This window comes from Schistocerca nitens, chromosome 5 (assembly GCF_023898315.1).
Source record: "Schistocerca nitens isolate TAMUIC-IGC-003100 chromosome 5, iqSchNite1.1, whole genome shotgun sequence".
Taxonomy (NCBI): domain Eukaryota; kingdom Metazoa; phylum Arthropoda; class Insecta; order Orthoptera; family Acrididae; genus Schistocerca; species Schistocerca nitens.
The window spans coordinates 847,691,891-847,718,063 of record NC_064618.1 but is presented as its reverse complement, the minus strand read 5'-3'; the positions used below and the strand labels follow the sequence as shown (position 1 = coordinate 847,718,063).

General features: G+C 37.3%; 1 protein-coding gene across 1 annotated transcript in view; it reads left to right on the top strand.

Moving 5' to 3' along the window:
- The window catches only part of LOC126260755 (titin), a 530,053-nt gene that overhangs the window by 158,723 nt on the left and 345,157 nt on the right, over positions 1 to 26,173 (top strand). Inside the window, exons 46-55 of the mRNA XM_049958094.1 lie at positions 2,872 to 3,015; positions 3,119 to 3,264; positions 4,949 to 5,069; positions 6,739 to 6,926; positions 11,176 to 11,393; positions 13,646 to 13,904; positions 19,912 to 20,130; positions 21,604 to 21,798; positions 25,072 to 25,252; positions 25,722 to 26,080. Of these exons, the coding sequence (XP_049814051.1) occupies positions 2,872 to 3,015; positions 3,119 to 3,264; positions 4,949 to 5,069; positions 6,739 to 6,926; positions 11,176 to 11,393; positions 13,646 to 13,904; positions 19,912 to 20,130; positions 21,604 to 21,798; positions 25,072 to 25,252; positions 25,722 to 26,080 (2,030 nt within the window). The remainder of the gene's footprint in view (positions 1 to 2,871; positions 3,016 to 3,118; positions 3,265 to 4,948; positions 5,070 to 6,738; positions 6,927 to 11,175; positions 11,394 to 13,645; positions 13,905 to 19,911; positions 20,131 to 21,603; positions 21,799 to 25,071; positions 25,253 to 25,721; positions 26,081 to 26,173) is intronic.

The following is a 26,173-nucleotide window of genomic DNA, read 5'->3' as shown; positions in this document are numbered from 1 at the left end:
AGATATGAACTGTAAAGTATAAGGTGAAGAAAGACATTGAAATTCTCACATGCACGTCCCACAACATTACATTTATGTATAATAATTGAAGTCAATTTTTGAATTGCTCTAATGCTCACAACTACAAGTCAAGATTTAAAAAAATCTAAACAAACACAACATGCTCACCTAGAGTTTAGAGTGAGAACTGCATTATATAGTATTACTGTTCTAATATTTTTTCTACAGATGTAGGGTACAACACTGAAAATTATGTGAAATTTAAAAAATATGAAGAGAATCTTTTCTTAGCCTCCTTAGAGAAGAATGAAGATCTCTAGTAGAACTGTAGATAATATTATTCATAGTTAAATAAGTCTCCCTTATTAACTGTATATAGATGAGTATCATTATAGGGCCATAGTTAGAGATATAAAATAAACAGATACAAGTTGAAGCAAACACTAACTTGCTGCTAATTTGATGTGTGACACATAGGCACAAAAGAACTAACCAGCTTTTGAGCTACTCTTCTTTTAAACAGTGATGACACATTCAAAGGCAGCTGTGTTATTTATTCTGCTCAGAGAGAGAGAAAGGCAGAACTTTGCACTGAAGTTGTGCTTTTGAGTGTTCTGCTGAATTATTGTTTCCATTTTATGCATAACTTGGCAGGAACACACCATGACTGTGAATTATTGTTTCCATTTTATGCATAGAGACCCAGAAGCACACCATTAATCATTCAGATGGGGAATGCCTGAGAGATCACAATACTTTGTAGCGTTGCCAGTGTGCCCTCTGTCTCTGCCTCCCACCACAAACTCAGGTGTTCTGTCCTGTGGCAGCTGGCAGCGCTGGGATATTCAGTGCTGATGAGAGACATTATTCTACTTCCAACTCACGGTTGAAAAATTTATGTAGACATATCATTATCATTATCTTTGATTAATGCAGTATTTTCTGTGGTTGCTTTATGTCACCCATAATGAATTCTGCAGTGGCAAAATATGTGTCACCATATGTATACTAGTACAAATCTCATTTTTAATCTGCACCTTCTAATGTACGCTACAGACACGTACTATAAAATAATGCTATTGGCTTAAATTGCGTTGTACATGTACACTGTCCATTGCTTCTGTGCCTTGCCCCATTACCTGGCTTCTCATGTGTACACACATGTGGCCATTCAATCACTAATGTTTATGAGAGGTTATTCAAGATGAAGGATGTGAGAGGAAGAAAATGCCTCTTCCACCAACTGGGATATTTTGTAGGTTGAGTGAGTCACTGAGTAGCACATTGACCCTGGATAAAGGGGTATGATTCAGGGTGTGAGGGCATGATTTTGGACAGAATATCCCCAATCTCAGGGTGTGCAAGAGCTAGTAAACTCTTGGCGAAGGATGTAAAAGCATTTTCTATGGCCTGGGAGAGAGGAGGAATACTAGCCAGTGGTTGGATTACAATGGTTATGGGTTTATTGGTATCACAGGGAGAACTGGCATGGGAAATCTGTTTCTGAACTTTCTCAGTGGGATATTGTCTGCTTGTAAAAGCTCTGGTGAGGTTTCATCATACACAATTTGGATACCTCATTTCTCACTGCATTTGTGGTGCCCATCAGTGCTGAAGCTGTAGGAAGAAACATTGTGATTTGGAATGGACTTGGTGGTACAGCTAGTGGACGGTGTGTTTGATATGAAATGAGATTTTTGTGCAGTTATATGAGGGGAGGAGATCAAACCTCCACAAAGGTAAATCATGAAGTTGAGCAGAATCAGGCGAAGTGAATTTAGGAGTAGATGAAGTTGTGGAGGAAAGAGTGGAGGCTGTTCTTGCCTTGTGTCCAGATGAGCTTTATAATCATCTGCTGTTGAATAGTTGTATTTCTTCAATTTTGTTTATTGTTTTCACCTGGGGTTTTCATTATAGTAATAAATATTTAATGTTACGGTATATTGATAATTTTTACTTATGGACCGTCTGACAACAACTGAATAAAGCACATACGCGTTTCGCCTTTATTTTCTGCAAGGCATTATCAGTGGCCTGGAATATGTACATATGTTAGCTATTTAATTTACATTTTTGTCATTGTGCCTATAGGTTACAAACAGTTCTGGTGGTTGGTATTTCCTATTAAGTAGTAATGTTTTGAACTGTACTTACAGGTTGCGTGGACAATTTCTTACATATTACGCTCGTGTTGCATTTTTGGTGTTCTTGTTCTTCTTCTTATGAATGCCAGTTTGTGGATTTTTTCCCACATTCCACAGCACTATGAACTGAATGCTTGTTTCAATTTAATGTTTTGGTGTGGAATGTGGGAAAAAACCGCAAACTGGCATTCATAAGAAGAAGAAGAACACCAAACATGCAACAGGAGCGTAATATGTAAGAAATTGTCCACGCAAATTGTAAGTACAGTTCAAAACATTACTACTTAATAGGAAATACCAACCACCAGAACTGTTTATAACCTATAGGCACAGTGACAAAAATGTAAATTAAATAGCTAACATATGTACATATTCCAGGCCACTGATGATGCCTTTCAGAAATTAAAGGCGACACGCGTATGGCACTAAAATTGTGTTTTATTCAGTTGCTGTCAGATGGTCCATAAGTAAAAATTATCAATATACCGTAATATTACACACAACTGAGGAAGACAGGACTACAAAAGTTGGAGATGTAAATATTTAATGTGTTTGTAGCTAAATAACACTTGTCTAGTCTAACCAGAAAAACAGTGACTTTTCTGTTTGATGAGAAACTTTAATTAGCAGTCACTTTAAGTATAAATTTAAATCATATCATCAATGTAACATAGCCAAACTAGGTATAATGATGGGGACGTAACTTTGACTTTGATTTTCATTGCAGCAACACGTTTCAAGACAACATGTGACTTTGGCTTTGTCACACTTGATTTGACTGATGTATATGAAAGGGATCAAGGAATATACACTTGTAAAGCAACCAATTTAAAAGGAGAAGCATTTACCTCCACAACAATATACTGCAAAGGTAAATATGAAATTCACAACAAGACAACTGTTTGTAACACATATTTACCTGTCGATCTTTGACTTCTCGTGACATTGCGGATTTGAATGATGCATCTTTGTAGGGAAGGAGACTCTAATTGAACGTACACAGCACCCAAAAGGAGCTGAAGGTCTGGAAAAAATCCAGGATTTGGAAGAATCACTGAGGAGGCAAGAAGGAGCTCCTCCAGAACCCGAGGAAGGCCATCCGCCTGTCTTCACCTCACAGGTACATTTACAAAAAAAGTCTTTCAAATGTTTGAAAGAGAAATTGTATCATTAACAGAGCTACACACCCTTTAAATTGATGGCACATGCAGTGAATTTGTTGACAAATATCACTGCCTCTAATAAGCATATTATGTAATTTGAACAGTTGTACGTGTCGTATTATAAACCCATTGTGGTTACTGTTTATGGCAAATGAAACTTTTGTACTCAATTATAAGTTTCAGCATTTTTCTGACAATTTACATACATTTTAGAGACACAAAAAGAAAATGAAAGATGTGTAGTATTCTGTGAAAGAATGTCTGTTTATCAAAATACATATCAGAAATAAAAGCCAAAATACAGGCAGTTGATGGACTTGTATTTACAAAATATGAAGACAGAATTCCCAGAGATAGGTGTAGCAGAAATGATGAATATCCCCCATGGTGTAGCAGACATGATGAAACAACATTCAATATCCCCCATACATCCAATGTGGTATGGGTTGCACACATTTGAACAACAGTACAGGCTGGGTTGCGCATGTGTTTTTTAAGTGACAAACAATTGTGCTGTGATTTACAACACCATATCACAGAGACAAAATAATTTTTAGTACCATAGCCATAGCTTCTTGAATGTTCAGTGTGAGGCTTTTTGTCTGGTGCATAAGTCTTCAACAAGTTGCCGTGAGGTATTAAACAAGGAAGCTGATATTTCTGCAAATTCAAAGGAAAGTTAAATGCAAACCATAGGTGACTAGCCACTGCTTCCACAAATTATCTGATTATTTTGATTCAGTTATCGATGCTTTGTCTTATCTGCAAATGTGACCATTTCTTGAGTTCCTTAGAAGCAGAAAAATTATGAAACACAAAGCAAACATTTAAATTTGCATAACCAAATAATTTCATTCCATAGTGTGGCATATGTCCAGTGTCAAGAGTTTTCATAATCCCAGTTTTTTATTGAATTCAAAATTTATTTCATTGTGTACTTTAATTTGGCACTAAAGTACCAAAAAGTTAAAGTTAGAGTTGTATAGAATGGTCTGCTGGAAGACCAAAGGGTTAGGTAAATACGCATAGTTGGAATGTTCTTTTTTTTCTTTAACCATGCCTTACCTTTGCAAAGTGTTAGTGTTGTGTCTTACATATATCTATAATGAGTACATGTCATTTTAGTGCTGTTGCTGACAATGCAAGAGAAGGGAGAGGATGAAACTTGGTGCTGGCACATACTACACTGAAGTCATTAAAAATCCCTGATTCTTTAAGGAATCAGCCCCAAACATTTGGTTGCTGAATAAATGAGTTAACATGTTAAATATTTGACTTTGAGCATGTAAGCAAGAAGAAGTTTAGAAAATGTTTGAAATTATGCATAAAGTTTGTTAGAAGTTGCTAAGTGCTCCTGTTCTGAAACACTGGATGCGTATAGCCTGGGTAATATGCGCCCCATTTTAAGCAAAAGCAAGTTTTCATGCATTCCAATGTTTGTGGCATCACATCACCTGATCTATGTGTCGTACAATGATATAATTTTGTAGGTAAATTCATTAATGTATGTGAATAAATTTGTAGCCAGGTACCTTATGGTTGAAATTGTGTTAGTGAAATAATGGTTTGAAATGAATACTTCAAGTATATAATTGTCTTAAATCAGTCATAACTAATGTTCTTATTTTTCTTCCTCTGTAGTTTCAGGATCTCAAGAACCTTAGTGAGGGAGAGATTGCACACTTTGAGGCTTCCCTTACCCCAGTTGGTGACCAGACTATGACCGTAGAATGGTTCTATAATGGAGAGGTAATCAAAGCAAGTAAGTGTTTCTGAGTACCTCTGTATGTAAACCTAACTATAATTTTCAAATTAATGATATGAATATAATAGAGGGAAACATTCCACGTGGGAAAAATATATCTAAAAACACAGATGATGTGACTTACCGAACGAAAGTGCTGGCAGGTCGATAGACACACAAACAAACACAAACATACACATGAAATTCTAGCTTTCGCAACCAACGGTTGCTTCGTCAGGAAAGAGGGAAGGAGAGGGAAAGACGAAAGGATGTGGGTTTTAAGGGAGAGGGTAAGGAGTCATTTCAATCCCGGGAGCAGAAAGACTTACCCCAATGGTTGCTTCGTCGGGGGGGGGGGAGGGGGAGCGGGGGGGAGGGGGAGCGGGGGGGGGGACAAATGATGTGGGTTCTTGTGTCTGTGTATGTGCGGATGGATATGTGTGTGTGTGCGAGTGTATACCCGTCCTTTTTTCCCCCTAAGGTAAGTCTTTCCGCTCCCGGGATTGGAATGACTCCTTACCCTCTCCCTTAAAACCCACATCCTTTCGTCTTTCCCTCTCCTTCCCTCTTTCCTGACGAAGCAACCGTTGGTTGCAAAAGCTAGAATTTCGTGTGTATGTTTGTGTTTGTTTGTGTGTCTATCGACCTGCCAGCACTTTCGTTCGGTAAGTCACATCATCTGTGTTTTTAGATATAACTATAATTTTCTATAAATTCACAGTTTTTTGCAGTTGATTGCTTTTCATTTTTGTCTGCTTGTTGCATTGGAGATACCATTCATATGCAAATCAAATTAACATTTTTAATAAGAGGTGTACTCATGCAATGTTGTGAGATTTATATATATTTAGAAGTTGAGACTTTCGGAGCTCTTCTCAGCTTTGGTATTATGTGTTTATTTCCATGTTGCTTGCATTTGACAGGTGACCAGTCATTACATACATAAATTATCCCATTAATGTGACACTGCAGTAATGGGAACATGACATTTTACTTTACTGTTTAAGTGATTTTTTAATGAAAAATGCTTTAAAGATGGAATATACAAAGGCAAGTGTGAAGACAAGCAAGTAGTGTAAGCATTTGTAAAGCATTATTCATATGTTACTATAATCATGTCATGTACAGAGTTAATGAGTATATTTGCTGCTTGCTCCATGTGCAGTAATGTAAGTTATAGTTAGGTCGCAATGTTTGTTAAGGCTAATTTGGAAATTTCTTTAAGTGACCTCTGTCATTTCTGTTATCATACTTGACAATTTACCACTGAAATATCATTCTTTAGGTTTCATCCTACTTTTTGCAGTAAGTTTTTCATTGTTGTTTCGCAGATGAATTTATTATCATTTCTTGGTTTTTCTCTGAGCGCATAATTTTTATGGACTACATTTTGTTTATTTTTAAAACGAGTCTTGATATTCTCTCTGTGATTGTTTCAATATTGTGTTTATTTTCTTATTCACAATGAATACTACACCAGAATGCCCACACCCCCACCCCCCTCTCCCCACCAAGTCTGTTTCTCTGTAATGATACTTATGTTCTGAATTCATCACTATTTATTCCATGTTTGTAAGATGTCATTTATGAAAACTCTTCCAATAGTTAACTATTCATATTAAATTTCAAATAAAAAGATGTGAAAGTAAATGAAATACAAAATAAAATAAACATTTATTACTTGCAGGTCACCGCATTAGAACTGTACATGCATTTGGGATGGTTGTCCTAGAGATATTAGGAACTAAAATTGAAGATTCCGGCACTTATACTTGTAGAGCAACAAACAAATGGGGCCGTGCCGAAATCAGTGTTGAACTGGAATGTGTTGACAAGTCAAAGGGTCAGAAACCACACTTTACAACACACATTCAGGTAAGTGAAAAGTAACTCTTGGTAATGTATTGCATCAAATGATGGCTATCCCTACCAAACAGATACAGTCATAATCTTTTTGTGATAATGACATTAAACTTGTATTACCATTACAGTAACTTGAAGTAGTCAACACATATTATTTTTTGTTTGATGTCTAGAGAACATTCCATTTGTCTAGATTAATAACACTCTAGGAAATCACTAAATCCAGTTACAAGGTCATTGAATTAACTCTTTGTGTAGTCATAACTAATTTCAAACTGACAACAGTTTTCAGACAAGGTTGTGTAACTGTAATTTGCGCAAGAAATGTATGCCGCCAATAGCATATGGGCTTTTGCCAAAACAATTTACAGCTAAATGTATTGTCCATTCAATAAAATTGTAACTATGAGGAAAGAGAAATGTGAACATCAGCTGCATGAGGTCACTGAAATAATTCCGTGGCAACAAGTGAAAATTTGTGCCACACTGGGACTTGAATCCCGATTTTGCACTTTACGCAAGTGGTCACCTTAATTTCTTCGGCTATATGAGCACGCTTCATGGCCAGCCCAAATTTTCAACTTGCTACACACTACCTCCATAGTGCCCCCATGTCCATTGTAGGAAAATTGTAACTACCTTTAGTGCGTTTCTTTTAGTTGCCCTACCATTTAAGATGTCTAAACTGTATTGGTTCCAAATTTTAATACTATTATTGAAGTAAATTGAATTTATCTATTTAACTGGTTTGTATGTCATGATTTGAATGTGTTTTGTTGTTATCATTATAGTCACCAATCAAAAGGAGACTGCTTTAATGGAGCTCTCCATGCTATTCCATCTTGTGCTTGTTTTTGCATATCTTCCTAATTACTGCACCTCACATACATTTGAACCACCTAGCTGTATCCAACCCTTGGTCTCTGTTTACAGTTTTCACCCCCCCCCCCCCCCCCTCCCTCCCTCTCTCTCTCTCTTATGAACAGGTCCCTTGTTTTAGTCAAGTGCTGCCATCAATCCCTTTCCTCCCCAGTTTGAGTCTGCTGCTTTTTATTAGGTACTGGACCTGTCAGTCTGATGTTCGACATTTTCCACAGCACAGTTTTTCTAAAGCTTCTGTGCTCTTCTTGTTTGCATTGTTTATCACCCACTTTTCACCTCCAAATAAGGCTACCATACAAACAAATGCCTTCAGAGTAGACTTCTGAATACATAAATTTATATTTCGCTTTATAGTAGTTCTCTCGTGACGAGAGGTGGCGCCCTCTACGCGCACTATATAAACAGGACCTCCACGGCCTAGCAGCCAGTCGTAGACTCACCTCAGATGATGTTGCCCGCAGCTGGCAACGAAACGTCAGGGAGAAGTATTTCTACTATTGGACCACGGCCTCTTAGCCCGGAAGTTTTAATTACTGAAGACGCCGGCCGTGAAAGCCTACACGCTATGATTATTTTCTGTTCTGCATCCCAGCAGCAAATGACATAATTTCACTACAGTTTCTTAACCTCATTTTACTTTTATTTATGTTCTACTTATAACCACTTTTTGAAACACTTTCCTTTCTGTTCAGTCAATCTTCCATGTTCTCGTCTGTTACTGACAGAATTATGTCATTGGCAACCATTAAAGGTTTTATTTCTTCTCTCTAAATGTAATTCCCTTTCAAAATTTCTTCCCAGTTTCCTTTACTGCTTACTCTGTGGAAAGATTAAGTTACTTGAGAGATAGTTTACATGCTTATCTCACTTCCTCATTAATTACTATAGCTATATTTCTCAGTAACACCAACTGATGTCTCCCAGGTTGGCTTCTACAGTGGATTCTATTGTTTCATAGATAAGTTGTATAAATATTTTGCAACCATGAGTCACTAAACTGATGGGCTTGTAATATTCACACCCCTCTATTCCTGACTTCTTTGGTATTAGGATTATTACTTTTTTTTTTTGACATTGTGGCAATGTAGCGACTATTTATCATCTTTCACGGTAAATACTGATATCATTGCCCTGAGCAGCAGGCGACAGTAATGTCTTTGATTCGGAGTACGGTTCGCTCTATACCTCTGACTTGAATGTCACGGTGTATTGTCTATTCTGTTAATAAAGTATGGAATTGTCTACTGAGAACTGGTGTATATTATTATGTATATGCACCTATCAGTACCACACTTCTTACAATATTTTAGGGTAATTTGCCTGTTTGCATACCAAGTGGAACAGTTTTGTCATGGTTAGATTTTACAAGGAGCTTAAAAATTTTGAATAGTACAATCTACTTGAGGAGCCTTGTTTCAACATAGGTGTTCCAGTTCTTGGTCAGATTCTTCTCACAGTTTCACATCACTTACCTCATGTAACTGTGCTTCCTCTTCTCTTCAAACAGCATTTTTTTTACATAGTCTTTCTGTATACTTCCTCCGCTGTGCAGCATTCTCTTGTTTGCTTAGTAATGATTCAGACAGTTGCATCTGTCTTCTCCAGTGGTATTTCTAGTTTTGCTATAAGTGGCATCTACCTTCCCAATAGTCATGACTGCTCCTACAGTTTAACATATCTTCTCAAGCCATTCTTGCTGTGTCTTTGACATGCAAACAATTTCATTTTTTACACGTGTGTTCCAATTTGCTGGTTTCATTTCTGCATTTTATATTTTCGCCTTTTATCAATTAAATTTGACATCTCAAGTGTCATTCAAGGATTTCTACAAGGCTTTGTGTGTTTCCCTAATTTTTCCTCTGATGCCTTCTTTAATTAATTGGGATTTTTAAAAACTTACCTCCTAAAACTGTAGCATCAATGAATCGATCATTGTCATGATTCCTTGCTGGAACATCCTTATATTCATCTGGCTTTCCAGGAATATACTTACGAAACAACTTTGACACCTTTTGCCAGAAGTTGCCACATACCGCCACATCCAATTCTATAACACAATTTGAAAATCATATCCATTTGGTGATCCCCCTTAGATTCTTCTTACTTGATTTTGAATGGCTGTGCTGTTTAAATGCATTGCAACATTTAACAAAATATTCTGTCCAATCATTTTCTTCCTTCTGTATTCATTGCCTGTAAATAAAGGTAAATATATAAAGTACCATAACTCACAGATGGGTAGAGTAAGTTGAGTAACATGAATTAGGTTTGAATTCAGTAGGCCTGCAAACTTCCTTGGAAGATTTCCTGATTTAGTTAAAATTTGCTTCATGCACACCTAGATATTATAATATAATGTTGCATGCAGGTTCTATATAATAAATAGTTCTTAATATTTATGGACAACTGATTTACCTCATTTTGTGAATGAAACACAGATGAACAACAATGCTTGAGAAGATATTTTTTTTTTCAAAATTACCTTCATTGGTGACTAAATTTAATATTTCCAGTAAAATACCTAAACAGATAAATTCACATTTAAGAAGTTAATAACATCTCTGGTATGTAGTACATGGAACAATATCCGGAAATACAGGAATTTTTAGACTACCATCCTGTATTAGAATAAAAGCTACAACATTAATTCAATACTTTTTAATTGTTGACCATTGCTTGCAGTATGAACTGCTGAGACGAACAGTGTGGTGCAATGCTAAATTTAAAAGTTAATTTTTATTTAAGCACATCCTTTCCTCATTTTCAAATTTTATCAGAGCTAAATAAAATTTTTAAAAAACACATATATTTTTCTAAGAAAAATAAAAGAGTTACTTTTCAAAAACAATTTTTTTTTTCAAGATCAGAAATTAATCTCAGTATTGCTGTGGTGTACATCAAATTAAAACACAATTAAAGAGCTTTAAAATGACATGAGGGTCAGCTCTGTAGATCCAACAGTTTTGAATTTACACTGAAATTCATTCCTGAAAATGTGAGAAAAACTGACAAATTTTTCAAATTTTTGGCGGTGGAACAAAAACCTGATGTCGTTGAAAGCTGTTGGCATTTGTAGCATTTCATAACTGCATTGGTACTTTTAGCTATGGTATTAAAAAAAGTCAGTGAAAACTATGACTTCAAAGTATCATTAACCAAAAATATTTGATTTAATATGAAATGATCCTGTAGACTGAAATGCTCATGTTACAACATAGATGTCAGTGGTGATGTGAACTTATAAAATAAACTTTCGCACTTGCTCTGATTTTGCAAATTATTTAAATAATTTATTTTTGTACAGATTTAGTCATTTAGTTTTACTGAATTGTCATTTTTTACAGAGAACTGTTATTTACTTTCTAAAATTTAATTGCAGAGTCTTGAGAATCTGAAAGAAGGTGAATCTGCTCATTTTGAATGCACACTAACACCTGTGGGAGATCCTAACTTGAAAGTGGAATGGTTTCACAATGGCGAGCCACTGCGACACTCCTCCAGGATCAAATCAGTATCTGATTTTGGCTTTGTTGTGATGGATATCTCATACGTCCAGAGCCACGATACAGGGGAGTATGTGTGCAGAGCGAGCAACAAGTAAGTATGCATAATAGAATTTATTGATGTATCAGAAATTAGGCTACTGTCTGAATGCTGAGTGCTTAAAGTGGAAATCTTATAACACCATAGTGTACCATTTCTTTTTTACATTTTGTGAAAACATTCTTAATTTAAATACACACATCAAAAAACGTTTTGCATCACCCCGGTTCCCAGAACTCCTGAAGATAGATGTTGACTGTGGATAATGTATCACAGACACAGTCCCTTTGTCACTGAACCCGCCCAGAGATGTAAACAACCATGCATGAGCAGCGCCTATTAGACAGAGGGGGTCTGACAGATGATCAGTTCGTCATTCCACCAGGAAGGAGGTACAAGGCCCATGTTGTCTGTAGTTCAACCATGCCTAGACGCTCAATACCGTGGTTCGATCGTGTCCGCATTGTTACTTTGTGCCAGGAAGAGCTCTCAACAAGGGAAGTGTCCAGGTGTCTCGGAGTGAACTAAAGCGATCTTGTTTGGACATGGAGGAGATACAGAGAGACAGGAACTGTCGATGACATGCCTCACTCAGGCCGCCCAAGGGCTGCTACTGCAGAGGACTGCTACCTACTGATTATGGCTTGGAGGAACCCTGACAGCAATGCCACCATGCTGAATAATGCTTTTCATGCAGCAACCGGACGTCGTGTTAAAACTCAACCTGCATGATACGCAACTTCACTCCCGATGTCCATGGTGAGGTCCATCTTTGCAACCACGACACCATGCAGTGTGGTACAAATGGGCCCAACAACATGCTGAATGGACTGCTCAAATTTGATATCACATTCTCTTCACCGATGAGTGTCGCATATGCCTTCAACCAGACAGTTGTCAGAGATGTGTTTGGAGGCAACTCGGTCAGGCCGAACATGTTAGACACACTGTCCAGAGAGTGCTGCAAGATGACGGTTCCCTTCAGTTTTAGGGTGGCATTATGTGGGGCCAATGTATACCGCTGGTGGTCATGGAAGCTGCTGTAACGGCTGTACGTTATGTGAATGCCATGCTCCGACTGATAGTGCAACCATATCGACAGCATATTGGTCAGGCATTCATCTTCATGGATAACAATTTGTGCCCCCATTGTGCACATCTTGTGCATGACTTCCTTTGGGATAACAACATTGCTCGACTAGAGTGGCCAGCTTGTTCTCCAGACATGAACCCTATCGAACATGCCTGGGATAGATTGAAAAGGCCTGTTTATGGACGACGTGACCCACCAACCTCTCTGAGGGATCTACACCAAATTGCCATTGAGGAGTGGGACAATCTGGACCAACAGTGCCTTGATGAACTTGTGGATAGTACGCTATGACAAATACTGCATGCATCAATGCAAGTGAACGTGCTACTGGGTATTAGAGGTACCGGTGTGTCCAGCAGTCTGGACCACCACCTTTGAAGGTCTTGCTGTATGGTGGTACAACATGCAATGTGTGGTTTTCATGAGCAATAAAAAGGGTGAAAATAATGCAGAATAATGTTTATGTTGATCTCTATTTCAATTCTTTGTACAGGTTCCGGAACTCTCGGAACCGAGGCGATGCAAAACTTTTTTTGATGTGTGTATTATGAAATTTGATTCACAAATTGCGAGCTTAAATTGACTTCAGCTGTAGTATTTACTGTGATATATGAAAACAGATGTTGTACTGAGACTCAAACCCAAATTTCCCGCTGTAAGCAAGTGGTCGCCTTAACGACTTTGGGTTTCTAATCTCACCTCCAGGATGGACCCAAACGTCCATATGGCTCACTTGTCCACATCTCCTAATGCTTGCACCCACACTGTGTGATTCCCGCCAGAGAGGGAAATTCAATGTGATGGTCATTTTTAGCCCGTCAAGGCATGTCGTACTTATTATGTTATTGTGCAATGTCGGTATTGAAGATTCACATTATATAGTGCTGCTTCAGACATGCATGCATTGTCAACACAGACATTGTATTAAGTCAATTGTCAGCATAGACATTGTGCAGTAAAATAATACTTAATTTATGTTGTCCATCAACATATTTTCATTTAATTTGTATAAGATATAGTTGGATAAATAAATTATTTTTTCCTCTCTTCTGTGCTAGACTTGTCACAATTTAATCTTTCTGCTAGAGACAATCTGTTGGTTTATTTGGATGTTTTTTGTCTTTGTTTTTTATTTATGATAAGGCTGAGAAATACTATCCATGTATTATTTTGTCTAAGTCAAACTGTACACCATGGAAATTGATTTTTGTAGGTATGGGGAAGACTTTACAAGAGCAACCATAAAATGTTCTGGACGTGGTGGTGTGTATTTGGACAGTCTGCAGCCTGATGCACTTGCTCGCATTCGTGAAATGGAGCTCTCCCAGGGTGGGCAACCTCAGGCTCCAACCACTCCTGTTCTTGAACCACCTGTTTTTACCACACATATATCAGATGTCACAAACCTGGTTGAAGGGCAAAGTGCACACTTTGAGGCTCGTCTTACACCAGTCAATGATCCAAACCTCACAGTAAGTAAAAATTTTTAAGAATATCGCATGTGGGGAGCTTTTCTTTCCCATTGCAAGCTTTTAATGTGAACTTCCATTGTGTGTGATGCTGCTATTGGCATAATCATCTTATCACATATGCTTCATTATTTTTTTAGAGACAGACTTTTGTAACATCATTATTATGAGAAGATAAACTGATAACTTTTCTTTTGTTAAGAATAAGCACTAATTATACAAGGGTCATTGGAAAAGTTGTGGCAACCATTTCAAATACGGTAACAAATTAAAAAGTCTGAAATATGCAATTAGAAGGTTAGTTCGAATGTAAACATTATATGCAGGAAGATAGATGAATAAACACACCGCCATGAAGGTATAGCATGTTTAAAATGTGTTTTACTGTCAGTTGTGACAGTACACAACAGTACAGGGCAGGAACATGGGCCTGCGACATCTTAGAGTCCCTAAAAATAGTCTCACAATGAATCCATCGCACACTGCCAACACTGTGGAAGATGCTGAATGCCCGTGGACTCAAACTGAGTGAATTGTTGGATCTCAGCTGTCACTGCTGTGGCAGTATCTTCATGTGTTTGAAACCGTATTTGCGTAATGGGTTTTGCAGTTTTGATACGAGGTCATAATTGCAAGGAGATAAGTCTTGCAAATATGGTGGATGCTGTAGTACTTCCTGTCCCCATTGCACAAGCAAATTCCGTACACATGCTGCGATATGGGCTCTCACATTGTCCTGAAGAATTAATGCATCGTGTAGATGTTCAGGACATTTCTTGCGAATAGCCCATCGTAGTTGTCATTGCAGGAAGTGTGACAGTAATGCAGTGAATTAACATATGAGTGAATTCCATGTGATATGGAATGGCACAAAATCACTCCTCTAATGTCATTGGGTATAGCGACCATTAATTTGGCAGTAGAATGATTGTGGAAAAATTTCTGCCTGTGTGGTGAACCTGGATGATGCCATTCTGTGGACTGGCATTTCAGTTCTCGCTCATAGGCCCTGTCCCAAAATTTATCTATGCTGACAATTCTCACAAGCGTATTTTCTCCCTCCTACATGTAATGTGCTAAATGCACGTGACAAGTTTCATAACATGTCCACTTTTCCATTGCACTTAGTTTGTGAGGCGCCCACTTTGTAACAACTTTACGCAACTGTAGCGTGTCACTTAAAATCCTGTAGAGTGTTGTCTTTTCAACACCAGTATGGTGCTGTAATTCCTGCATCCTCTGTCATCTGTCATTCTCCAATCATTTGGTGATCTGGGTATGAGCACAGTCCGTGTGTACACTGACAGGCCGCCCAGATCGGTGCATGTCAGCTGTTGCAGTTCTGCTGTGCCCAAATGGATCTACCTACCAAGGAACCATTCGGTACTGTAGAGCATCATTTCCTACTGCTTCCACAAGCTCCTTGTGGCATTGTCGCACGTTTCTTCCACAGTGGACTGCAATCTGTACATAAGAGCACTGTTCAAGTCAGGTAGCATCCACCCTGATTGGTTGCTCAACTTACACTGTGGTCTCCCTTCACACTTCATTCTCTTGGAAATGACTGCTATCTAGCATCATGTCATGTTACTGTGGATTCTTGGAGAGACTCCTGATGCCATGGAATGAACATAGTTTGTAATGTACTATTGTGTACTGTTGCAATTGACAGTAAAACATGTTTGCAATCACAAACTTTTTTTTCGTCTTTTCCGCATGCTGTATCTTTGTGGTGGTATGTGTGTGTTCATCCCTCTCCCTACATGTAATTTTACATATGAACTACTGGTAACCTTCATTTTGCAAATTTCAGAATTTTTTTATTAATTACCATTTATGAGACAAAAATTTGTTTCAATGACTTTTGCAATTTACGTATTGTTTCATCAATATTGTCAGTGTGTGATCTTAATTTGTCAGTCCTGGTTCCGGCCTGTGTTGTGAATACAGTTCAGAGACCTTTAAAAATCAATATTTTGTAATCTTTTGTTTTGGGTTAACACAGTATAGGTACCGTATTTACTTGAATCTAAGCCGCACTCGAATCTAAGCCGCACCTGAAAAATGAGACTCGAAATCAGGGGAAAAAAAAATGTCCCGAATCTAAGCCGCACCTGAAATTTGAGACTCGAAATTCCAAGGGAGAGAAAAGTTTTAGGCCGCAGATCCAAATCGAAACAAAGTTTGTCCACTGTAATATGAGACGCAATTTAGGTCGAATGAATGACTATACAGCTACAGTAGTTTGGTTCAAGTCTTAAGCTTAGCAGTTAAGCTTTACCATGTAGCCATTACTATGCGTTAGCTGCTCCATCCGTATTTATACGGGTACCATTCCTTTTTCACGTGCTTCGTCTGGTTTGAATTGATTGCTTATTTTTTTTTGATCTGGTAAATGCCGTTCTCTTTGTTATAGATGTTTACGTCACTCTAACCTGAAAATGCATTACTGTACTGTGTCACGCATTGTTTGTCGCATTCTGATAGTAAGTGTTTACGACTTGCTTTTGTGCGCGCTAACGCAGGTGTGTTTCTTTTTTTTAAAAAAAAAAAAAAAAAAAAAAAAAAGGAATCGTCTCATTAGCGAAACAATGGCAAGAGACTGCTTGCCATTTGCTGTTACTTACACTGCTACTCTCTTTGATAATGATCAACAAGAACCAAATAATAGACTGCTTATGATAGAAGATGTTCTGAACGAGAGTTTAGTGAAAATTTTTCTCCGGTTGAAAATATTTGCAGACGCCTCTGTAGTACTTTACATTCTGCACAGAAATTAGTCATCTTAGATATAAAAATCTTGTCAATTGGCGTGCTTCATTTCTGACTGTATCACTATTAGGCATAAGAACAATACGAATATAAACATGACATATGTATATTATTCCGCGTTTGCTGTTGTCTCATTCTAGTTTTGTAGTTTATTAGGCAGACAGGATTTAAATGAGGTAGCAGCAAACACGAAAGAATACATGGCAAAATGTTTACATTCATACATTATTCTTATGGTGAAAAGAATACTGCATGCGATTCACAATTCATAAAAGTTCTTATTAGCAACGATCTCTTGTCACAGGTAGGAAAAATTTCAGAACATAGGGTTGGCCATATTGACAAACATCCCAAACAATCTTGCCAGTCGGATTTTCGTAGTACGTTGAAATGCTGCTACATTCAAAGATGAACAATACGGAATTTGTATCTACTTCGTTGTATAATGTATGAAAATGCAACGGTCAAAACTCGGGGCGGTGAAAAAAAGCGCGTCTTCCACTCTCTCTCTCTCTCTCTCTCTCTCTCTCTCTTTTACTGATGCAGAGGTTTTGTTACCAGTATTTATCTTTGTGCCTGCAAAGCATGCCTATGTAGCGCTACATAATTCGACAGCAGAAGTTAGTTGTGGCGGCACCTACCAACATTTTTCAGAACTTCCGCTTACTTTGCACTCGATTCTAAGCCACAGGTGGGTTTTTGGATTACAAAAGCCGGAAGAAAAGTGCGGCTTAGATTCGAGTAAATACGGTATATGGTATGTAGAACAATATGAGGATCTATTTATGTAAATTTGAAATGCATATCAAGATGTCTTTAATTCAGACAGGATTGTCTCAGAATTAAGCAAATATGATTACAGGGATATGTGGGCATAGAAAAAGTAATAAAAACTTATGTGTAGCTTAGTGAAGCTAAATGACTGATGAAATGATAAAATGGATTACTAATCATACATAAGAAGTGTGAAAGATTCTCTGGCTTCTGAAAACTGATGAAGCTCGAAAGAGAAGTTTAATCAAAGACATGACAGATAATGATGACACATAATGATGGAAAAGAAAATAATGAAATTGGTAGACCACACACCCACATACACGCACACCCACACCCACCCACCCACACACACACACACACACACACACACACACAGTCATTCACACAAGCAAGTACACCTTACAAAGATGTGACTGCCGTCTCTGGCAGCTCGGACTGGAATGCAACAGTTGTGTAGAATGGAAGCAGCTATCTGGAGGGAGCGGGGAAGGGGAAGCAATAGCCGTGTATGGATGGGGGCAGAGAAGAACACTTTCTGGAGGAGTGTGCAATGACTAGAATGCCAACAGGCACAGCATCATGAGGCTTTGAGGCAGGGAGTTTGGGGGGGGGGGGGGGGTGGATAATGAAAAAGGAGAGGAGGGGAGAGGGAGAAAGACGAGTGGGTACATTGACAGATGGCGGCACACAAAGAGGGGAGGAGATGAGAATAGGGAGGAGGTGAGAGGACAGTGGGTATGGAAACTGTTAGGTGGAGGGTGTGAGGACAGTAATTCACTGTAGGTTGGGGCTGAAATAATTTCGGGAGTGGAGAACGTGTTGTAAGGGTAACTCCCATCTGCGCATTTCAGAAAAACTGGTGGTGGATGAGAGGATAGAGATGACTCGTGTCATGAAGCAGCCATTGAAATCAAGTATGTTCAGCTGCATGTTGTGCCAAAGGTTGGCCTACTTTGCTCTAGTCCACAGTTTGGCAGTAGTTGTTCATCCAGGTGGACAGCTATTTGATAGACATATCAATATAAAAAACTGTGCAGTGATTGAAGCAGAGCTGGTATATGACATGAGTGCTTTCACAGGTGGTCTGGCCTCTGATGGGGTAGGGTAATCCTGCAACGGGACTGGAATAGGAAGTGCGGTGTAGGTGTATTGGGCAGGTCTTGCACCTGGGACTTCCAATGGGATATCATCTCTATGACAAGGGGTTGGAATTGGGAGTGGCTGAGGGATGGACTAGAATGTTGTGCAGGTTGGGTGGTTGATGGAATACCACTTTAGGAGGGGTGGGAAGGATCTTGGGTAGGGTGACCCTCATTTCAGGGCACGATGAGAGGTAATCAAAGGCCTTGCAAAGTATGTGGTTCAGTTGTTCCAGGCTGGAGTGGTACTGGGTGTTGAAGGGGGCACAATATGCTATAGGTGATAAATTCTAACTATTTTTTGTACACATAATCGTCAACATTGGGAACAAGTATTTGTGGCATATAAAGCCTCATATTACAATTAAGTTTATCATTGTTGACAGATGAAATACACATGAATTTAGCAGTCTTCAAAGCCTTCAAGTGCATAAAGGAATGTGACACTGATTGTATTTTGACAATTTCAAAAATTTACACTTGAGGGCTTAGTGTAAAAGATGACAAGAAGTGGATTATGTGTTTCTGCCCATTATTGTATTGGAGTTCTTTGACATCCATTTGCATATTCCATGGAGCATGTGATCATTTACTATTACAAACACTTCATAAACAAGTAAAACATAACTGTCTTGTTACTGCAAAAAATATTAAATTCAGAGGCACATGTGCTTGCCAATACCCACTTGGAAGATACAGCTTCCATTACTGCCAATGGGCACACATGAAAGTAAATATACAGTACTCGTAACTTCTGTTTCTTCTTCAGACTACAAAAGAGGAGTGTGCTACACAGAATGAAAGAGGAGTGTGTGGGGGAGGGGAGGGGGCAGATCCTTCAGACCACAGATTAAAAGCAGCCCACCAAGTTTGAGGAGGAAAGGAGGCAGATATATCACTCAGTAATGTGGCTGTGTGTGGAGAAACAGTATCAAAATTTGGTTTGCCCGTGATCAGATACACTTTATGGGTTACCATATCGTACACAAATCAGTAAGATATGCAAAAGCAATTAATTTCTCCCTTTAACTATCAATTTAACAACTTCTAAATAAATACTTTTTTAAATTAGTGGTAGCAGTATCATTCCAATTACAGCTGCTGCTTTTATGTGTTATGAAAGATAATTTCTATCAATTGATACTTTACCTCTGAACTCAAGTCATGGGGAATGCAGATGAAGTATATGCCAGTGATTATGGGTTTTTGGGATGGAGTTAAGCATTAGCTGTATATTGCCACTTGAGAATGGGTACTGAAACCCAAGTTGCATTATAGATATTGGTGTAGTGCATTATCTATTTCAATTGTTTACATTACAGGTTGAGTGGTTTTACAATGGTAAAAAGCTCCCACATGGCCATCGTTACAGAACATTCCATGACTTTGGTATTGTTATTTTGGACATCTTATATTGTTATGAAGAGAACTCAGGAGTTTATGAATGCCGTGCAGTCAACAAAGTAGGCCAGGATGTCACAAAAGCAACACTAAAATGTGTATCAAAGGCCAATCTCATCTTGGATTCACAGTTGCCTCGAGTAAGTAATCATTCATATATATTAAGCTGAAGAATTCAATCAGAGAATAGCCGTTTCATGTTTTTCTGTATAATTTTTGTGTAGAATCATGAAAAAAGTAAAATCAGACTCATTTGGTTCACTCCACTGGGACCTGCCTTCAGTGTGAGAATCAGAGTTATGATTAAAAAAAGCAATAAGACATCAAGAACCATAAAAGTTACCACAAAAGGCTTAGAGCAGGTTCGCTGCAACAAGGGCATAATGCATTTACTGTAGATCTGTCGCTTAAATGGGTATAGAGAATCACTCACAAAAATGGGTAGACCTTTTTAGTCATATTTTATGCAACTACAGTAGATAGTTAAAAAATCATAGATAATAATGGAATTATTTAAGGATAATCAGTATGACCATCAACATATCACGAGAAATGAAGACAATTTTTTGCCTCCTACTCAGCATTGAAAACTGTATTTCCAGGAGCAGATATCAACAACAAATTAATTCTGAACACTAAGCCAGTTCTGTTGAACAAACTAAGCTACACAGTGTGCTCCAGAGATTGAATTCCAAAATAATAAACTGATTATTTAAGTTAGATGTAGTTTATTACTAGTCTCTGTGATTAGGCAGTGAAGAAATCACATGTTTAAGCAATCATTGATGCCTCTTATTAGTTGTAGTTTTATACCAATTTAGTTATTTTGTACTTTTTATGTCTCTCCTGTACAGCAATCACATGATTACTAAATGTAGATTATGAGATGAATAGGCCTCGCATATGGATTTCTTAGTGTTGAAATTAGTTTTTGTGGAGTCCTTGAGAAATAGTTGCCTCTATTGTGGTCACAAAGTATTTTTGTTGGAGAACTGGCCATACAACATTATTATTCAATTTGGTAACATTTTACTAATTTTTGACCATTCATGCCATTCAGCTGATTGATGATGAAATGACCTTTAAAAGTTATTACTTTTGAACAGCTTAAGCAGTCAGCAGTTGTGACTTTGCTTTTCTCCTTTTTCCTGTAGCTAATAACAAAAACTCCCTAAGTTTAAGTGAATGCTGTCAAATTAATGTGTTTTGGCTAGAGGTAATTTGTATGTGAGCAATGAAGAACTGAGTCAGTTTTGAAATTTTACCAACCCATAGTATGAGAGGATGTCTGTCTGTTGATGAGAAAGTAACCAAACTGCAGGAGATTCATGATTCTCTGAGTGCAGATTATCTGATTTGCGCATTGTCTGTTCATAGTTCAGCAAATTTTGGTCAAGTGAGGCTCAAAATATTGTTAAGGGTAACTGAAAAGAGACAGATATAGTAGATAGTTTTTTTGTTATGTTGGTGTCTTAAATATCAGTAGTTGTATTTCATAATTAATATAATGAAATTATATTTGTTAGCTTGGTGTTAAAGAGGTTACATGTTGTGAACATCAGATTAGATGAACAATAAGTAAATAATGTTTTACAACAATTTTCTTCTTTTAGGGGATGGAAGGTGGATTGGAAAAAATACAGAATTTAGAAGATTCACACTTAAAGATGAGAGATGAAAAAACTACAGAAACAAAAGGCCAAGCCCCTGTCTTTACAGTCCCTCTGTCAAATGTTGACAACCTTCGAGAGGGAGAGAGTGCACATTTTGAAGCCAGACTTATTCCTACAGATGACCCAAAACTCAAGGTATGATCATCCATAACGTATGCTATAGGAACTTAACTTTATCCTGGTAAGTCTTGCAGTATATGTCTGTTCATATAGAAAATGGTGACAGAATCAGTGTTTGGAATGTACACCAATGATCTGGATGCTCATTCCCTGGATATTCCTACAGGTAGCAGATATGAAGCCAACCAAACCATCTAAAATTTGGAAGTGGAAACCATGTCCTTTGGAACTGATTGTTAAGTCTGAAACCGTTCTAGAACTATTTTGTGATGGCAGAACTAATAGATTTATTTTAATAAAAACCAGTCTAGATTATAATATTATTTTTAATTCTGGTAACTGGTTTTGGTCTATACGACCACCTTCAGATCGAAGGCTCCAGATGATGTGAGTAGCAGGTTCGTGGGGTTGTAGTACTGGTTGGTACCTGCCAAAACTGGTTACCAGAATGAAAAATAAATAATTTACTATGATCTGAACTGCTTTTTATCAGAATATTAAATATGATCAATGTGGTTCATCAATGATGTCAAAAATTAATAGATTTAGTTGATTTCAAGATGATATTCTGAAGTTAGATGGGGTTTGACACTTGGCTGTTTTAACATACAGAAATATATTTTAAACTGATATTAGTTTATAAATTTTTAAATATTTTTATTTACTTGGGTTAGTTAGACTTTATTTAAAAATATTGGTACCCATTTTTCTTTTAAAGTTAGGCTTCTAAGAAACAATGCCAGTACCAACTTGTGCTTTTTCAAGCATTAAACCAAAAACACTGTTCTCATAAGAAATATATTTCTAGTACAAAATGTACTGGCTGTTCTACTGAACTCATAAAGTTACAAACTTTTTAACATTATTGGAAGAGTCCAAGGTTCTTTAGAATGTATTAATTTTACAAAGTTAAGAGGATGTCTGTCTGTTGATGAGAAAGTAACCAAACTGCAGCAAATTCATGAGTGCGGATTATCCGATTTGTGCATTGTTAATGAATGAGGAGGTGAGGAAAGAAGCCACAGTAAAGACATCTCCATTAGATGCAATTAGCACATTTAGACTTTGATGGTACGGGCACGTGATGAGAATGGAGTCAACTAGAACAGCCAAAATAAATTTGGAAAGACAGGTGGATGGGAAAAGACCTTAAGGAAGACCTCTAACCCGATGGATGGACTTGATCAAGGCTGATCTAGTGACCCGAGGATGGACAGTGGATGATGTTCTCTGTGAACAAGTGTATCTGGACAGGACGAAGTGGAAGAGGCTCATTACCAGTACCCGGGAAACTGGAACTGTTGAATGATGATGATGATGATGACCCTCCATTTTCAGTTAATGTCACTCATGCAGCCATTGGCCATTGGACTGAAATGTGATCACAGCTGTGAAACTGCGTTAACAGTAGAATCTCAAGAAACATCGTATTCAAGTAGGTCTAGACATTATCTTTTAATCTCATGAAACATTTTATGCAAGTAGTTTCAGACATTCTCATTTTCTTTGTGAAAGTTGTAAATGGAATCCAAGGTAACACTTAGGTCAATGTAAATATAATAATAGCTTGTTTCGTAGAAGAAAATTGCAGAACATTCTGCTGAAAACGGGTTTAAAGGTTACTGTAGTGAGGAGTGTGCTGGTACTTCTTGTCTGACTGGTCTTGTGAAATATATTTTTGGTTGTGAAGATATAAATGACAATAACAAAACAGTCAGGAGTGGCTGTATAGCTGTGCCAATGAACAGGGATTTGATCAGCTAAGTGACACAGACATAGTGTACAGTGAGTGTTTGATACTGAAAGACAGCAAAGACGAGCAGATGGAGGGAACTATTACCACACTCACTGAGATACTGAAATATGTTGATTTGGTACTAGAGTATGAAAGACAAAATTTGTTTTCGTGTACTTTAGTTTTGACACTCTGGAAAATGGAAAACAGTAGATAAGAAAAAAAGTGAATGACAAGCAGAAAAAATTGGACAATTATTTTTAGAAAGTGCCCTGATAGCAAATGATATCAAATACATGTGTTTTAAGTGTAATTATGTGACTAAATACTCAGTTTCCAACAAGTAAAATATAAGTAATGCATTGGGATTTTAATTGTGACATGTTTTGTGTTTTGTAAATGCATAATAAAGCAGTCGCTGGCAAAAACATATGTGTTTAGGATTATTTGTGGTTTTTGGTTATTCATGCAGTCTTGGGTCTATACTAATCTGAATAATCATGAGTTTGCTGTATTTTATATCAAAATGTATCTCTTTTGTATCATATCAACAAGCACTCCGAACCTGCAAGTCTGGAAGTACCTTCCATTTATATTTACATGTACATTATACTTGTCGAGAATGTTGCTATAAATGTCTCTAGTAATCAAATTAGTATGCCAATGTTGTACGGAGGGCAAAAAGATTAGAGTGAAATGGTATGAAATACATAAACTTATGTCAAAGGTGTAAGGAGATAGTAAATTTAGAAGAGATGAGCTACACATATTATGATAACGGATAGCCCAAGATGGAAACAACCATTTAAAAATGAAACTAGCCAGTCACTTAGCTACAGATGAACTATGGGCAATAAATAGGCATGCAGATAATCATTTATAATTCTAGAAGTTCCAGTCTTTTTCCAGTTGTATCATACAGACACACTGACTTGAGCACACACACACACACACACACACACACATACTGATACAAATTTCTGACCATTTAAGTGTGTGTACTCACACATACCACCTATTCTTCAAGGATAGGTGAGCCATTGCCTTTCTCGTATACTGAGTTGTTTTCATCTGGAAATTTGTGTTTGCATTATACTGTCGTTATCCGTGTTTAATTTCTTATACAGTTTGTATCATGGTGTCCAAAAGTCACATAATAGTTGTTACAAAACATCTAAACCTACATCCCCAATGGTTTTTGGACCAAAATAATTAATTAATTTGTAGTTGAAGGTTTGATGGAGTTTGAAATGATGTTCCATTACTACACAAAGAAATGTTTGCCAAACTCAAATTTCGAATACATTGTGTGGAGTTACTATTATTAGTTTGTTGGGTGTGGGCTACATATTAATGAGCAGATGATTTCAGTTCCTTTACAATGTACATGAATAAAATAATTTGTTAAAATTTTATTTACTTATTTATGTATTTTTTGAATTTTTCAAGGAAAAAGTTTGTTAAAAGGCTTGTCATATGGTCACTATAATCTTTTGTATGTCAGGTAGCTTTGTATCGTCATTTTTTCAGTGTCGTATCATCTTTTCTTTCAGGTTGAATGGTTCTGGAATGGAAAACCGCTAAGGACAGGGTCCAGGTTCCGTACGTTCTGTGACTTTGGATTTGTGATATTGGAAATTTCTCCAGTGTACCCAGAAGACTCTGGTGAATACTCATGTCGTGCCTTCAATGACTACGGGGAAGCAGTAACAACAGCAAGTATGAAAGTGCAAGGTATGTAGACAGATTGTAAATTAGGTGTGAGAAATGAATAGTTCATTTTAGTTTCGTTTTTGTTGATTATCTATTTGCCTTCTTAACTTTGCACAGTAACTAATATAATGTCCATGAAGTTACCTTATTTTGCATAATTAAATTTAGAATTTTTCTGTTAATGAATGTTTGTAAATACTCATTTTATATGTTAGGTACATCCTGTTTTGATTTTAGTTAAATCTGTTTTAGGTCAAGATGTGTATCTTAATCAGATAAATAGTCATCTTACTGAATTCCAAAAGAATGTCTTGTAATTTGTTCTTCCTTCATTTAACTTTTCTGATTACCATTGCTGAACTTTTTGTTGAGTTTACACATATGTCTTCTGTAGACAAAATATTCTTAAATCACTGCATCTGTATATTATTATATTTCGGCAAAACCTTTAAGTATTGTCACAGATTATCATCTTCAAAACTGTTTACAGGAAAGAGGAGTATCATATTAGAATCTCAGTTGCCAAAAAGTATGGAGCATACTATTGAGAAGATTGCAGAACTGGAAGGTCTTGGAAGTGCTCCAGCTCCAGCCGCACCTGAGGAAGATTCTGGAAAACCTCCAGAGTTCATCACTACTCCAAGTGACCTGACACTAACTGAAAATTCTTTGGCACACTTTGAATGCCGTCTGATTCCTATCAATGACCCCAGTATGAGAGTAGAATGGTTCCATAATGGAAAGCCTCTTTGGGCAGGGTCACGAATCAAGACCATAAATGACTTTGGCTTTGTCATACTTGAAGTTGCTGGTGTATATCAGAGAGATTCTGGTCTTTATACTTGTAAGGTTAGTGCACAATGGAATGAAAATTACATGAAACTTAAAAAAATTAATTAAATGATGATTTATGTAAAAAAAAAAATGTAAGACTTAACACGG